Below are 17737 nucleotides of genomic sequence, written 5' to 3'. Positions count from 1 at the left end.
TTACCTAGGTGATATGATAGAGGACGTTGCAGAAGGGACAGAATGAACAAAGGCATGGAAGTGAGAAACCGGGTGTGTGTACCTGGGTGGGCTTCGGAGTTAGGGTCGGGTGGTGGGCTGTTGGCAGGGCGTTAAGGCCAGAGAGGTAGGCGGAGGCCAGAAGCGAGCTCGAGGTAGTGGTGAGAGAGTTTTATTAAAACTGGAAAGTGTTACAATTCGTGATCAGATTTGTTTTAGATAAGCCACACCGTCAGCTGTGACGTAACGGAAAGGATGCTGATTTTTTTCCCCCCAGTCCGAATAACCTGTGCGTGGGTCTTGGGTCTGCCATTTTAAAGCTAGAAGTGTTATATAAATTTGTCGTCCTGTTAGTCGATTGAGCCTAACGGCATGGTTTGTCAGCAGGGGGACTATGGAGAGTTGCTTAAAGTTGAGATTACCTTAAAACCACGCTGATCCTGCGACGAGTTAAAAAGAGCTCGTCAGTGAGTGGGACACAGTCTGGCTAATTTTTAAAAAAGTCTTTACAAGGCTGGAAATGTGGTGGTGACAGCTGGTGAGATTCTCCAGATTTTCTGCTTTTCGTATTCTCCTTGGTACTCTCACAATTTATTAAAATGACCGTTCTAAGTACGCTTGCAGAATCAAATAAATTAAATAAAAAGGAATAAAATAGTTGGAGCATCGCCAACAGGACCGCATTTTCCAGGAAGGGCAGATTTTCCCTGAAGGAGGTTTAACTGTCGAACCGGAACCACGAAGCACAGGCCCCTACGCAGCACGAAGGACTGACTGACGGGAACACCGCCACGGGGCACCCTGCTGGCCGCCCTCCCCCGCCCAGCCTCTGCAGGCTCGAAAGTCTACTTTGGTTCCCGCCCCTTTCCTCTTGCGCTTTCGAATCCCTTCCCCCCCCGCCGTTTCCGGATGGGAACGCTTTGTAAATTTCTTCCACGTTGACGCGTGGGACCAATTTCGTCAACACAATCCGGAGTGGTTAACATGGCGGCGGCCGTAAGATGTCTCGGTAGAGGTAAAACAGAGGGTCAGCTGGGCTTGCGGGGAGAAATAGTTCTGCCGCGGGTTCTTCTGTGGCTGCGCAGTGCAAGCCGGACGCTCCTACGTGCGGGTCTGCACTGGGGGCTTGATAAGCCTCTACTTTTTCTGAGCTCTAAGTTCTCCAGAGGGTCGTTGCTACTCAAAAGCGACCTCATAGAGGTTTTTACTCCTTTCTGAACCTGTCCACTCTAGGACTGGAGTGGGAGGGGAATTACATCCTTCCAGCCGCCGTAGGGAAGGAGGCAGAGACATGGTCTTGTCTCTGATACTGGAGATGTGGGCTGAGGGGATGGAGGAGAAAAGGAGTTGGAATCAAAGGTTATCATTCTCTCCTTGCCACGTTTTCTTCTCATGGCTCTCAGGATGCCTTACTCTCTTAATTTCCTTTTTATCTCATCTGTCGTTTGTCACACATCTTTGCTGGTTTGTCTTCACGTTTCCAGTCTCATACCTTGGAATGCCTCAGGAGCCAGGATTCTCCATCCTTCATCCTCATGTCTTTGTATCTGAATTCACTCCTTTGGTGATCTCATCCAAGTTTTGTGGTTTGACTATTGTCTGTATCTTAATGGTTCTCAAAATTATCTACAATAAGGACTTGAACTGTAGATTCCTAAACTCCTGTCTATTCTAGATCGCCAGTTGTATATCTAATCAGCACCTAACTAAAATCAAACTCATGGTCATGACCTGGAGTCTTCCCCATCTCATTTGATGGGAACTTCATCCTTTCAGTGGCCCAGACACAAAACCTCAGAATATTCTTGACTCCCCGTCTTTTTCCTCACACTTCACATTAAGTAGTTGGCAGATCCTTTTGGTTTTACCCTCAAAATAAATCCAGAATCTGGCTTTTTCTCACTGCTTCACTGAAACGACCTTCCAGCCCATTATCACCCTTGACCTAGATTTCTCTACAATCTACCCTCAACAAGTAGTCAGATTGGTTCTTAAGAACATAAGTCACATCACATTGCTCCTATGCTCAGAATTCCTCAAAACCTCCCCATTTTTCTAAGTCTTAAGTCTTTAGAATAACCAATAGCTGTGCTGTCCATTTTGTTATCCGTGACTGAGCACTTTAAATGTGGCTAATCCACATGAGTGTGTTAAAAATGCTGGATTTTGAGGACACGGTACTAAAAGAGGTAAAATATCTCAATTTTTTTATATTAAAGACATGTTGAAATGATAATATTTTGGCTATTGGTTGTAATAAAATGTTAATTTTTATTATTAACTTCATTGGTTTCTTTTTGTTTTTCCTCTTTTAAAATTGTGGCTATTAGAAAATTATTCCTGTGGCTTACATTATACCTCTGTTTGACAGCACCGACCTAGGGTCTTCCACGTCATTTGGTACCTGCCTTCTCCTCCCTCCACTCACCCACTTTACCACCCTGAGCTCATTTTTCTCTTATTTACTCACTGTACTCACAGCAGCTTCTTTGTTCCGTAAACACACCAAAAACATTCCTTTGTTGGGAGGACATTTTCTCTCAAGTGGAATGGGCCTGGAACACTTTTTCTAGGTATTTGCATTACTGACTTTCTTATTTGTTTCAAGCCTTTGCTCAAATGTCACCTTTTTAAAAGGGCCTACTACCTTAACCTTCTTATTTAAAATTACAACCAACTTTCCCCTTGATTCTCAATTCCTTTTACCCAGAGGGTTTCCCATTGAAGTGCAAAAGTGAAAGACTTGCTCATTTGTGTCCACTCTTTGTGACCCAGTGGACTGTAGCCCTCCAGGCTCCTCTGTCAATGGGATTCTCTAGACAAGAATACTGGAGTGGGTAGTCATTCCCTTCTTCAGGGGATCTTCCTGACCCAACAATTGAACTCAGGTCTCCTGTATTGCAGGCAGATTCTTTACTGTCTGAGCCACTAGGGAAGCTTCAGTGTTCCCCATTACCACTACCATATTATGTTTATTAGTATTGCTTCTCCCTTACGATGTAAGCTCCATGAGCAAAGGGATTTTGTTCGTTTTGTTTATGAAATACTTAAAACAGTGCTAGCACATTGTTTCATTGGCATAACTATTGTCCAGTAGATGATGAATGAATACATGAATTGTCAACAAAATGCCACTCCTCTTTCATACGTTGTAAATTCAAGCTGGTTTTAGAAAAGGCAGAGGAACCAGAGATCAAATTGCCAACATTCGCTGGATCATTGAAAAAGCAAGAGAGTTCCAGAAAAACATCTATTTCTGCTTTATTGACTATGCCAATGCCTTTGACTGTGTGAATCACAATAAACTGTGGAAAATTCTGAAAGAGATGGGAATACCAGACCACCTGACCTGCCTTCTGAGAAATCTGTATGCAGGTCAAGAAGCAACAGTTAGAATTGGACATGCAACAACAGACTGGTTCCAAATAGGAAAAGGAGTACATCAAGGCTGTATATTGTCACCCTGCTTATTTAACTTATATGCAGAGTACATCATGAGAAACGCTGGGTTGGAGGAAGCACACGCTGGAATCAAGATTGCCAGGAGAGATATGAATAACCTCAGATAAGCAGATGACACCACCCTTATGGCAGAAAGTGAAGAACAACTAAAGAGCCTCTTGATGAAAGTGAAAGAGAGAATGAAAAAGTTGGCTTAAAGCTCAACATTCAGAAAACTAAGATCATGGCATCTGCTCCCATCACTTCATGGCAAGTAGATGGGGAAACAGTGGAAACAGTGACTGACTTTATTTTTTTGGGCTCCAGAACCACTGCAGATGGTTATTGCAGGTAAAAGACGCTTACTCCTTGGAAGAAAGTTATGACTAACCTAGATAGCATATTAAAAAGCAGAGACATTACTTTGCCAACAAAGGTCTGTCTAGTCAAGGCTATGGTTTTTCCAGTAGTCATGTATGGATGTGAGAGTTGGACTATAAAGAAAGCTGAGCACCGAAAAATTGATGCCTTTGAACTGTGGTGTTGGTGAAGACTCTTGAGAGTCTCTTGGACTGCAAGGAGATCCAACCAGTCCATCCTAAAGGAGATCAGTCCTCAGTATTCATTGGAAGGAGTTATGCTGAAGCTGAAACTCCAGTACTTTAGCCACCTGATGTGAAGAGCTGACTCATTTGAAAAGACCCTGATACTGGGAAAGATTGAAGGCAGGAGGAGAAGGGGACTACAGAGGATGAGATGGTTAGATGGCGTCACCGACTCAATGGACATGAGTTTGGGTAAACTCTGGGAGTTGGTGATGGACAGGGAGGCCTGGCGTGCTGCAGTTCATGGGGTCGCAAAGAGTCAGATACGACTGAGCGACTGCACTGAACTGAACTGAATGAATAATGCTTAAAGTAATTTGAATCCAGTTTTTGCTCATTAGTTCACATTTCCTTCTTTCGTTAAAGAGTTATTTATTGTGTCTTCATTTGCAAAAACACTGGGTTATGTGTTAGGAACACAGTAGTGAACAAGTTATCTACATTCTTTGGCCATGGTGCTTATCTATTGAGAATCAGACATTAATTGGATTGTTCTTTCTGTAATTACAGTTGTCCTAAGTGCTGTGAAGGAAAAGTACAAGTTGTAAGAGTGTATGTGAAAAACCTTAGTTGATTCTGAGCTTTTAGGGAAGACTTTTCTGGTGGAGTAGCTTAAGCAGAGTCCCTGAAAGATCACTGGATAGTTATGAATTAGCTTTGGGAAGGGGGAAGTGCACAGTTGTAGATGAGAATGTCACAGAAGGAGGGAAGATTATGTTTGAAAGTCTGAAGGTTGTAGAAAACATGGTGTGTTCAAGGAACTGAAAGGAGGCAGTGTATTTGAAGTGCAGAAAGCCTAAGAGAGTGGTGTTAGATGAAGCTCAGTAGATAGGTTAGAGGTAGCTCACAGAGGACCTTGTTAAGAATTTACTTTATTTGAAGAACCATCCATGTGTTGGAAGGATATGTGATTTCATTTTTAAATCATCCCTCTTAGGAGGAGGAGGAGAAGAAATGAAGAGGGCCAAAGATAGAAGATAGAATAGTTTGAAGTCTGTTGCAGTGTTTCATATAGTAGATGATGGTGGCCTGGACTGGTGCTTATGGTCGGAAGGTAAGGACTAGATGAATGAGATCCCCTGGGGAAAACGAGGATTATAGAGTTAGGTTGGGAAGTCCTGGGAATCTCTAACCTTTCAGTATCATGCGTAAGAGAATCAGCTAGCAAAGGTGATGGATTAATTTCCATCTCATTGCTGTGGGGTAGGGGTGGGGATGACTTTTGAGAATGAATGCAGATTCAGTTAGGTTCATAAGTAGTGGACGAAATTCTGAGTGCTTCTGCTTTCTCTGAAGTAAGTAGCAAGTGAGGTTATCTGCTAAGAGAGGAAAAGAAATATATTAAAGGAATATAATAAAACACTACAGGTAGATAAACTGACCACAGAGGAATTGAAAATACAGATATGTTCTAACAGTGCTATTTCTCTGTTGTTCAGCCACTAAGTTGTGTCCAGCTCTTTTGCATCCCCATGTACTGTGGCCTGCCAGGCCCCTCTGTCTATGGGATTTCCCAGGCAAGAATACTAGAGTGGATTGCCATTTCCTTCTCCAGGGGATCTTCCTGACCCAGGGATAGAATCCGTGTCTCCTGCATTGGCAGGAGAACCACCAGGGAAATGAACAGTGCTATTTAAGTAGTGGTGTTTTTGTAGTTTGGTTTTTTCCTTAGTCTGTAGCAGTTTGATACCTGTTGAAAATTTTAATTTCTGGTTGTCATGACTGGGGATTCTTGAAAGTAGTGGTTGATTATTTTATAGCAGGTTGTGATTGGTGCAAGAGAATTATTATTTTGAGGATCCTGCCAAGGTTATCGGGTTTTTGTTTAATACAGTTAGAATTATTTTTTTGAAGTGTTTGCCAAATTGTGAGTGGATAATTGCTTTTCCTTCACTTACCATATGTGATTTTTCAGGATAGCTGGCTTTAAAAATGTGGGGGATCTCCTAGACAGTTGCATACCAGCATAGCGCACTCAATTTGAGATTCTGGAGGGCAGTAACTGGATCTCCTTAGTCTATTTCTCTTTTTTTTCCTAGCCACTAAAGAATTCCCAGTGATAAACAGATCTCCTAGACTGTTTCCAATGTCATTTCTATACACTCAGAGAATTCACAGTTTAGGTGGTTTTCCTGTATTTGTGCTTTGTTGTGGGATATTAGAGATGAAATTGAGTTGTTAAGCATGTGATGCCGTTTGAGCTAATAATGAGGGGAAGGCCAGGGGAAGGTCTGGAGCTGGTGCATCCCAGTCAAATGTCACATTAAATGTAAAGACCCTAAGGCAGGAGTTAACCTGAGGGACTGGAGGGATTCAGGGATCTGAAAGAAGGGTCAGAGTGAGGAGGTTAGAGAGGGGTTTGGAGTGATAGGCAGGGACAAGCTCTTATAGGGGCTGGGAGACCACAGCGAGGACGTGGGCACTCCTCTGCACGCACAGTGCTCTGCATATAACTCATGAAATGAATTCATTTGATGTGTAGACAGGTCTTACAGTTTACATGCTCTCAGTTTATCTCTTGAATGGTTTTTAAGATTCTGGGTTTTAACAGTCATTTTACATGAAAATTTAGTTGTGGAGTGCCAATTGAAAAAACGGAGTTTAAGCGAATTCAGCACAAGATATAGATGATCAAACATGAAAACATACTTAGCCTAACTCTTAAGGAAATGCAAATTAATAAACTCTGTATACCATCTTTCTTCTACTAGATTGACAAAAGACTAAAACATTTGGTAACAGACTATGTTGGCATGAGTGTATGGAAATAGGCAACCTTTTCATTGTTGGTGACTGTGCATGGCACTGTTATTGCAGAGAGCAGTATTTATCAGAATTACAGAGGCTCATATCCTTTGATCCAACACATTCCCATCTTGAAATTTATCCTGTGAAATACTTATTTGTGTGCAAAATGGTGTTTGTACAAGGTCATTCACTGCAGGATTGTTTATAATAGCAAAATATTGTAAATGACCTAATGGCTGGTCACTGATTAAATAATGATAAAACCCCACAGTGTAGCACTTTGCAGCTCTAAAAACATAGTCTTTATGAAGTGATGTGAAATTATTGCTGTAATATTTACATATGACTGTACCATTATGAAAGGTATACATGAGATTATATATGTGTGTGTATATGTGTATATACACATCTCTTATAAATAGGTGTGTATATCTATATCTGCGTGTGAAAATGGGCTCTAATACCTTTACATGAAAAAGCAAGGTGTAGAACAGTGAGTGGGCTTCCCAGCTGGCTCAGTGGTAAGAAACCCACCTGCCAGTGTAGGAGATGCAGGAGACACGGGTTCGATCCCTGGGTTGGGAAGCTCCCCTGGAGGGAAGAAGTGGCAGCCCACTCCAGTATTCTTGCCCGGAGAATCCCATGGACGGAGGAGCCTGGGGAGTTACAGTCCATGCGGCTGCAAAGCTTTGGACATGACTGAGCATGCACGCACATGCATACGCACAGATCTGTGACAGGCCATTTGACTCCTCCTTAAGTAGTGCTGTCAGATGGTATCTTATTGTGGTTGAAATTAATATTTACCTGCTTGCCAATGAGACTCTACATTTTTCCATATAATAATTCATCATTTGTATTTCCTTTTCAGTTAGAAATCGATTCACCTCTTTTGTTTATTTTTCAATTGGGTTGATCTTACATATTCTGGGTGTTAATACTTAGGCCAGTGTGTGTGTTACTGTTCTCCCAGTTTTTGGCTTGTCTTCCATTTTCAAGTATCTTTTGATAAACAAGAGTTCTTTTTTAAAAATTAATTTATTTATTTTAATTGAAGGCTAATTACTTTACAATATTGTGGTGGTTTTTGCCATACACTGACATGAATCAGCCATGGGTGTACATGTGTTCCCCATCCTGAACCCCCCTCCCACCTCCCTCCCCATCCCATCCCTCAGGGTCATCTCAGTGCACCAGCTGTGAGTGCCCTGTCTCATGCATCGAACCTGGACTGGCGATCTATTTCACATATGATAATATACATGTTTCAATGCTGTTCTCTCAAATCATCCCACCCTCGCCTTCTCCCACAGAGCCCAAAGGCTGTTCTTTACATCTGTGTCTCTTTTGCTGTCTCGTATATAGGGTCATCATTACCATCTTTCTAAATTCCATATATATGCGTTAGTATACTGTATTGGTGTTTTTCTTTCTGACTTACTTCACTCTGTATAATAGGCTCCAGATAAGTGTTCTTAACACCAACAGAGTCACTTTTTAGTGCTTTTGGGTTTTGTTTGTGAAATTGTTCCCTCCTCAAAGGTTGTAAAGATTATTTTCCTATATTCTGAAAGTCTTTTAAGTTTTGCCACTCACATATAAGTCCTTAGTCCATCCAGATTTGATTGTGTGTGTATGGTGTGAGATAGGGATCTAAATATACTCTTTTCCCTGTTGATAATCACTTGGTTAGTGCCACTTATTGCATTCTTCGCCCAGTGATTTGCGATAACATCTCTATCATATTTCCATATCCATATGTGTGTAGGTCTGTTGCTGGGCTGTTTATTGTTTCATTAGTCTGTTTTTCTATACTTGTACCAATACCAAAGTGCCCTAATTACCATAGCCTCATAACAAGTCTTAACTTCTGGTAAGGCAGTTCCCTTCACTTTGTTCTTATCTTTCAGAAGTAATTGGGCAACTTGAATACATTATCTGTGCAAAATTAAATAAAATTTAAGAAAAGTTCAGGATACATACACATAATCCATAAAGATAGAGCTAACATATTCTGTTGAGTCCAAACTAGATTCAGTTAAAAATAAATGAGGACACAGTTCTTCAATTAGATGTGTTTACTTGGCTTTCATTTCAAGAAGTGCAGTTTCCATTTTTATACTTTTTTTAAGATTGTGGTTAACAGTCACAAAATCTTGAATATTTTTGTTTTGGAAAACATTGAGAATGTAATAACTATGAATGTAATGATGAATATTAATATTTTACATGTTTTTTCTTTTAAGTCTTGATACATCATCAACGGCATAGTCTTTCCAAGGTGACTTCTCAGACGTCTCTTCATCCTTGTTCCATATACATTCCAGTGCCCAACAGACATTTTGCAGCTGCTGCGAAGTAAGTGTTTTATATTTTGGTTATTTCGTCTGCTACCATTTCAGTGTTTGATTTGAAAACATTATGCTTGATTCCTTAAAGATGTACTAGGATATATAGATGTAAAAATTTAACATCTCTGCTATTTTGCCTGATAAGTTCTGAAGGAGAGATATGACTAATTATAATAATACTTCATATGTATTGAACACTGACATTCAATAACTAATTTAATCTCTACAGCAACATTTTGTGGAAACCACTGTTATTATGCTCTTTTTTAGAGGTGGAGAGCAAGGCACCAGTAGATTATTGTAACTTGCCTAGGGTCACAGAGTTAGTAAGTGTCACAGCTAGGATTTTGTGACATAAGAAGTATTTAAATTTGTCTCTGCCACCAATTCCTGTCTCACAGGTCCTAAAATCCTTGTGATCTCCTGTTTCATAGGGGTGCTAGGAGAGCAGTTTTCAAAAATACCTGGTCTTTGACCCAGTTCTTGATACAGAGCTCTTAAAACCCTTAATATTTCCTGGGTCATAGGCATATCTCTTTGTCTAGTGAGGCATCTCTTGGTGGCCTCCTGAAAGGGGACTGGTCACTATAAAGACCAAGCTAAGATTGGAAGCTTAGAACTTCCAACCCTGCCTTCCATCCTCCAGGGAGGAGAGAGGGGCTAGAGATTGAATTCATAATTGCTCATGCCTCCGTGATGAAGCCTCCATAAAAATCCCTGAACTGTGGGGTTTGGAGAGCTTCTGGGTTGCTGAACTCACCAGCTTAATGCATCTGGTGCTTCATCCAGATAGATAGTGTCAGAACCATGTTGAATTGGCCAGCTGTCCAGCTTGTATTGGGTAACTGGAGGTTGTGAGGGACATATCTACACATTTAGTGTCAGAATTGTTGTGAGTAGAGGAAAGCAGTTTCATATCTAACTATACCCCTGTGTGCACCTTACTTCCTTGTTTCTAACTTAACAATGTATCTTGGAGATTGTTTCAGATGGAGCTTTTAGTCATTTTTTTAAAAAAATTGAGAGAAAATCAACATATAACATTATGTTGGTTTCAGATATGCGACATAATGATTTTTATTTTTTTACTGAAGGATAATTGCTTTACAGAATTTTGTTGTTTTCTATAAAACCTCAACATGAATCAGCCATAGGTATACACATATCTCCTCCCTTTTGAACCTCCCTCCCATCTCCCTCCCCACCCCACCCTTCTAGGTTGATACAGAGCCCCTGTTTGAGTTTCCTGAGCCATATAGCAAATTCCCGTTGGCTATGTATTTTACATATGGTAATGTAAGTTTCCATGTTACTTTTTCCATACATCTCACTCACCCTCTCCTCCCCTCTCCCCATGTCCATAGGTCTGTTCTCTATGTCTGTTTCTCCACTGCTGTCCTGTAAATAAATTCTTCAGTACCATTTTTCTAGATTCTGTAAATATGCATTAGAATACAATATTTATCTTTCTCTTTCTGACTGACTTCACTCTGTGTAATAAGTTCTAGGTTCATCCACATCATCAAAACTGACTCAAATGCATTCCTTTGTGACATAATGATTTAATGTTTGTCTATATTGGGAAATACTCACCACAAGAAGTCTAGTTAACATCCATCACCATACAGAGTTACAGATTTTTTTTCCTTGTGATGAGAACTTTTAAGATTTACTCTCAGCGACTTTCAAATATACATTATAATATTACATTGTAGTCTATTACTACATTATATAATTCTACATTGTAGTATTATTAATTATAGTCACCATATTGTACATTACATCCCATGACTTATTTTATAGCTGGAAGTTTGTACCTTTTGACCACTTCACCTATTGCACCTATACCCCACTCCCTGCCCTGCCTCTGGCAGCCGAGATCTGTTTTCTACATCTGTAAGTTCGTTTTTTTTTCTTTTAAGGTTATACATATATGTGAAATCACATGGTATTTGTTTTTCTGTCTGACTGACTTCACTTAACATAAGAGAAATGTCCATCTGTGTTGTCACAAATGGCAAGGTTTCATTCATTTTATGGATGAATAATATTCCTCTGTGTGTGTGTGTATGACATTTTCTTTATGTATCCTTCCATTAGTGGATTCTTAGATTGCTTCCATGTCTTGATTATTGTATATATGGCTGCAGTGAACATGGGTATAATATTTCATTGGGTCTGTGTAACATAATTTTACTTAATCATTCCCCTGTTGATACACATTTATCTTTCCAAAAGACTTGTCTTTTGCTATTACCAATGATTCTGCATTGAAGGATCATGTACTTAGATCTTGTCAAGTATTATGAATATTTGTAGTATGAACTCAGAAATAGAATTCAATCAAAAGTTGTGCATTTATAATTTTCATAGGTAATACCAAATTGCCCTTATAGAGATCTTGCCAATTTATGTCCTTACCAGCAAGCATTATTAGAATGTCTTTATTTTCCTGTATACAGTGTAATCAAAATTTTTGAACTTTGCCAATTTGATAGGTAATAAATAGCAACATCATGGCTTTAATTTATGTTTCATTATTATTATTGAGGTTGTCTTTTTTATCTGTTTAAGAACCATTTATGCTTTCTTTACTGTGAGTTTTCTGTTTATATCCTATTCCTGTTTTTTTGCTGGTGATTAGTAGGAGGTCTTTATAAATTAACACGTACCTGCACTGTACCTTTAATATGTTTTAACTGTTACAGTGGAGGAATGGGCCAGGTGCTGTGTGCTCACAGGTGAAAGGCCATTTAATTCTTCCTGGAGGAGAAGATGGCAGGAAGTGTTTGAGCTGGGTCTTGAAAGATAGATAGGATTTTGCAGGGAAATTGTGAGAAAGGTATTTCAGTGGTGCAGAGGCATGAAAGTAAATGACATGAATACAGGATGAAGAAAGAAGAGGCAGAAATGTTACTAGAAAGGAGACTTCCTTTGAGTCTGAATAGTAAATGGGTTCTTTTTGGTTGAGAATTTAAAAGTATTGGTTGTACCAATTTACATCCCTACCCAGTAGTGAGTGAAAGTGCCCTAATTTTTAACAACTTTGGAGATCGTCAATCTTTATTTGTCTTTCTTCATTATATATCTGATTTGTACATTTTGCCCATTTTTCTTTTGAGCTGTTTGGTTTTTTTTCTTTCTGTTTTGTGGAAGTATTTGTTTGTTAGGAACATAAATTATTTTGAGACTATTTTTTCTTTAAATGTTATTTTCTTTTATAGAAATTTTTCATTTTATGTCTTCCCCATGTTCTATTTCAGTACAACTTTAAAAGAGTTTTCCCTCACCTAAAAACTGTAGCATATGAAATATGCATGGTAAAAAAAAAACTGAAAAATTACTGTGGCGAGCGGAGACTGTTCTTCCTTACATTGTGTGGGCTTCCCTTGTTGTGGAGCACAGACTCTAGGTGTGCAGCCCTCAGTAGTTGCAGCGCATGTGCTCAGCAGTTACGGTACACAGGCTTTGTTGCTTCATGGCATGTGGAATCTTTTCAGACCAAGGGTTGAAGTCATGTTTCCTGCATTGGCAGGCAAGAATTCTTGTCCACTGAGCCCCCAGGAAAGTCCTAGCTGTGGTTTTAGTTTTTAATTTGTTGGCTTTATAATATACAAAAAATTAGTTTTTTCCTGGCTAATTTTTTATCATGGATCTGAGACAGGGTAGAGGGGCTTGAACTTGCTTTTCTCGTCTGTCTTGTCACTCTGAATCTCCTCTCTTCCCCATGGTTTGCCAGTGATGTCTCTGACTCTGCTTCTCTCTTGACAACAGATTCTTTTTCTTGCTTCTTCATGCATCTCAGAATTTTTTATTGACTGCTAGATACTTTGTGTAGAGCAGTGGAGGCTAAAATACATAGTATTTATGCCCGGAAAGGGACATACCTTTTCTGTCAGATGTGGTGTCAGTCCCGTCAGAAGCTGAGCCGGGGTTTGGTTTTGTTGTTGCTGTGGTCACCACCGGCAGCACCACCTTTCTGGACTGTTACCTTGTGCTTAGGGTGGAGGCGGGGTTGCTAGAAGGGTTTTCGCCTCCGCTCCTGTTCCGTGCTCAATGTTGAGCCTCGGCTGTGCAGCTGCGCCTCAGAAGGGCTCAGAGGAGCCATACCCTGGCTCCTCTCCCAGTAGGAGACTGCTGTTGCTTATTGCTCAGTGCTCATTAGGCTGGTGACGGGTGTGGAAGGGAATCTCAGTTTCCAAAGCCAGCCTTTGTCTTAAGCAGGCCCAGTGTTGCTGGTCCTTGGGGATGGTTTTCTCCATATTTCTCTCCTCTCCCCCCGTGGTCTGCATCTATCGAAGGTCTTGTGCCGCAGTGTCTGGGCCCTTCCGGAGCTTTATCGGTAGAGGATATCGTGATCAGGACTGTGTGCTACCCTCCCGTAAGGATAGAAGTTTTAGTATTTTTTCTTCTTTCTAGTGTTTTATTCTTCTTCTTTCATTTCCCTACACATTTCCCTTCTTTCATTTATCTGTGCCCTAGAGCGGCGGTCCCCCACCTTTTTGGACCAGGGACTGGTTTCTTGGAAGACAGTTTTTCCATGGACCGACCGTTTGGGGTGGGGATGTTGGTTTCAGGATGATTCAAGTGCATTACATTTATTTGTGCACTTTATTTCTGCTATTACGTCAGCTCCACCTCAGATCATCAGGCTGTAGATCCCAGAAAGTTGGGGACCCCTGCCCTAGAGGGCTTCAGGGTTACTTGTCTTTCTGGCCGCAGTGGCTGCTCTTCTCTAGGCTGCACCCTCGAAGGAGGCTTTCTATCTCCTGGCGTACTCCAGTCTTTCCTAGGAGGGCCTGGTGGAGGTCTGAAGACGGGTGAGTGTGAACTTCCCTTGTGTCTGGATCTCTCGGGTTTAAACTGTCACACTAGCACTAAAAGTTTAGCTGAGTTTTTTTTTCTTCTTACCTGCCTGCCTTTCTCTCATTCTCTGCTCTAGGCAAGACCCTCCTGGCTGTACACATGTGGAGTGGGGGGTGTGGGAAGATTTCAGACCTACTTGGTTGCCTTAGGTATTTTCTCTTTAGTTCTGTTTAGTTCAGTTTAGTTTGACTCCAGGTTGTGTGTCCCCTACTGTCATCCCGATTCCTCAAATTAAAGACTTATTCAGCCTTAAAAAGACTTGGATCTCTAGGGTTATAGATCTTTAAGGATCTTGAAGTGAGCTTTATTATAGTACTGATTTTTTTTTGTCTTGTTTTGTTTGGTTATGACCATGGAATTGTTTTTCCTTTCATGGTCTCGGAGTTAGGAGACAGGAGAAGCAGGGAGAAAGTTATTATCTGACTACAGTCTCTTATGACTCATTTAGTCTGCGTGGTTTAGTTACCCGGGTAACTGCAGCTAAATTGTGTTCTCTCTAGTTCAGACTACCAGGTGTTTCTCCCTCACCTTCCCCAAAACCTTTCCAATACAATTATTTTACTCCCTGAGAATCATAGTTTTTACGTTCTCCAGATAGGGCCTTACATACTGAATAAAAAACAGAGTTCTTCTGGATGTGATTCTTATGAATAAAGTTACACCTTTTGGAGGGTCAAGGAAAATAGCAGGTGGTAGGTTTGTAAAATTGATTATTGTTGACAGATTTTAGTCAGTTGCAGTTTTTTTTTATTTTGGAAGAAAGTGTTTCCCTAGAACCCTGTTTTGCTCTGTGTTAAATGATGTTATAGGCTTTCCTGGTGGCTCAGTGGTAGAGAATCCGCCTGCCAGTGCAGGAGATGCAGGTTGATCCCTGGGTCGGGATGATCGCCTGGAGAAAGAAATGGCAACCCGCTCCTTTATTCTTGCCTGGAAAATCCCATGGACATAGGAACCTGGTGGGCAACAGTCCATGGGGTTGCAAAATAGACAGACACAATTTAGCAGCTAAACAGCAACAATGATGTTTTACTTTATTTATTTTTACAAGTGTTCATTTGTAACTCAACAATATTTTCATTGAACCATCTCAAACCATTCAAAAAACCATCTCAAGTTTTGTGAAACAAGGTCCAAAGCATAAATAAGTAAACTGCTGTATACCCAACTCAATCTCTTTATGTTCCTGACTTTTATCAGGCTTTGCAAATATTTATTAATTTAAAAATCACATTTTAGTCTCTGGGAACTTCATATTACTAGTTGTAAATCAGACGGATAGCTTCAGTCATGATGAAGAATTTAGTGGTGAAATCAGTATTTATGTAAAGTAAATCTGTGGGTTATAGCTACAATTTTTAGTCATTTGTTTATTTTAGATAGTTTATTATTAAGACAGGCTCTCTAGGCTCCTTCACCTATTGGCCAGTCTACTCTTTTACTAAATATAAACTGTGATTTCTTCAGTTTGGAAGGGTTCAGGATTTCGTGGTGTACTTCCACACAGTATTGAGGCACGTTGCATCTATCCACTCAGGCACCTACTTAGACTTGTCGGCAGTCCAGTAGGGCACCTGTGTCCCATTAAAAATGAGTGTTGTCATTATCTGCTATTCTGTCAAATTGCTCATTAGTTGGGAGGATACTATTATTAGTTGTAGTAATAAGGATTCATTGAGTGCTGTAAGTGAGCATGGAATTATATGTTGGATTGGTTTTTGAGGTTTTTTTTTAAAATATCATTTTACTGTCATCCATTTCTTTTGCATAAAGTTTATAGGACCTCTTACTAAGTTTTCTATTGGTGCCATAGTGAATTACCACAGACCTTGTGGCTTAAAGCAACTCAAGTTTATCATCTTGCAGTTCTGTAGGTCAGAATTTGATATGGATCTCACTAGACTAAAATTAAGGAGCCATCAGAGCTTCGGTCCTTTCTAAAGGCTCTAGAGGAGAAGCTGTTTCCTGGCCATTTCCAGCTTCAAGAGCTACCCATATTCCTTAGCTCATGGCTCCCCCTTCCTCCATCTTCAAAGCTAGGAATGGCGTATTGGGTCCATTTCATGCTCAGATTTCTCCTTCCCATTGCTGTGAGATGAGGATGAGAAAGGAGAAGGTTTCTCTGCTTTCAGGAACTGTGTGATTAGATTGGGCTCACCTGAATAGTCCAGCATCCTCTCAAGATAATCACGTCTGCAAAGTCCTTTTTGCTGTGCAGATGTGGCCATATTTGGGAAGCTGTAATCCTATCTACCACCGTACCCAGATGTCTTTCTAGAATAGTATTTCCCTAATTTAAAGGGTTTATGGTTAAAAGATTAAAGGTGTGATTGGAATTAATGCTGAGAAAATGTATCATATCACCTCTACTTCTGTCTTCTTAGCTTCAAACTCTTACCTGCAATTACCTGTAGAACACATTTTCTTAGATATTTTGTAAGCGCCTTGTTGGTGTTTGTTATGTAACAAACCACCCTGCGATTATCATTGCCCACGTGTCTGTGAGCTGATCCAAGCTAGGTTTGTATGGGTGTCTCTGGTGACCTTGGCTGGGCTTGCTGTGCCTCCGTGAATCTGCAGGTCAGCTGCGAGTTGTCTAATCTAGCCTGCGGCTCTGTGGAGCCAGCTGTGTTGTTCACTTGTCTCTCATCCTCCCACCTTTGGGCTAGCCCAGGCCTGTGCTTATGAAAATGGCAGAAAGACAAACTTACAAGTGGAAACAGATGAAGCCTCTTACGGCCTACGCTTAGAGCATAGAATCTGTCAGTTTTGCTTTATTCTATTGGCCTACTAGTCATGTGACCAAATCAAGGCACTTTTAAGTGGGAGGAATTGCAAAGTCACTTAGCAAAGGGACTTGAGTAGAGAGAAGAGATAAGGAGTTGGGGCCAATGATGCAACTAACCCCACACTCAGACTCTCTATTGCTCCAAACTGAACTCATCTCCGTGACTACCTCCCTCGAAAGAAACCTGTTTTGCTTTCTTTATTTCTGGTTTTAGTTAATGATACTACTCATGTCTAATCATGCGAGCCAGAAACCTGCGTAGTATCCTAGAGTCGTCTCTTTCCCCTTTGCCTTCTGTATTTACCTTGTGAAATGTCTCTATAATCTGTCCAGCCTAGTATCATCCCTGTCCTGCTTCAGGCTGCCATGTCTCTGAGAAGAGAGGGAGGGTCGTCTCTTTAATTGTCTCCAGTCTGCTTCCTTCAGATCCATTGCTTATTGCAGCCAGAATACTCTGTGTGAAATACAGATGCCACCCCGTCCAGTGGCTTCTCACTGTCTCTAGAGGAGGCCTCTGTTATCTGGATTCTCCAGCTTCCTGTGCTGCTGTTTCCTGAGGTAAAGTTCAAGAGTCAGCAAAATGTGGCCAGGGGACCATTACATTTTTTTTTGTTTGTTTGTTTTGTTTTTTTCTTTTTCTTTTTTTTTCTTTTGGGGGGGGCGGTTTTGTCATACATTGATATGAATCAGCCATAGATTTACACGTATTCCCACCTCCCTCTCCACCCGATTCCTCTGGGTCTTCCCAGTGCACCAGGCCCGAGCACTTGTCTCATGCATCCCACCTGGGCTGGTGATCTGTTTCACCATAGATAGTATACATGCTGTTCTTTTGAAATATCCCACCCTCACATTCTCCCACAGAGTTCAAAAGTCTGTTCTGTATTTCTGTGTCTCTTTTTCTGTTTTGCGTATAGGGTTAT

At 40.7% G+C, this 17737-nt stretch overlaps 1 protein-coding gene across 1 annotated transcript in view; it reads left to right on the top strand.

The window, feature by feature from the left end:
* Window positions 1–909: 909 nt before the first annotated feature.
* MRPL1 (mitochondrial ribosomal protein L1) overlaps window positions 910–17737 on the top strand; it is a 66219-nt gene continuing 49391 nt past the window's right edge. Inside the window, exons 1-2 of the mRNA XM_043906395.1 lie at window positions 910–1033; window positions 9059–9170. Of these exons, the coding sequence (XP_043762330.1) occupies window positions 1003–1033; window positions 9059–9170 (143 nt within the window). The 5' untranslated portion in view covers window positions 910–1002. The remainder of the gene's footprint in view (window positions 1034–9058; window positions 9171–17737) is intronic.

This window comes from Cervus elaphus, chromosome 6 (genome assembly GCF_910594005.1).
Source record: "Cervus elaphus chromosome 6, mCerEla1.1, whole genome shotgun sequence".
In the NCBI taxonomy this organism is placed as follows: domain Eukaryota; kingdom Metazoa; phylum Chordata; class Mammalia; order Artiodactyla; family Cervidae; genus Cervus; species Cervus elaphus.
This window is presented reverse-complemented; position numbering and strand designations above follow the sequence as displayed.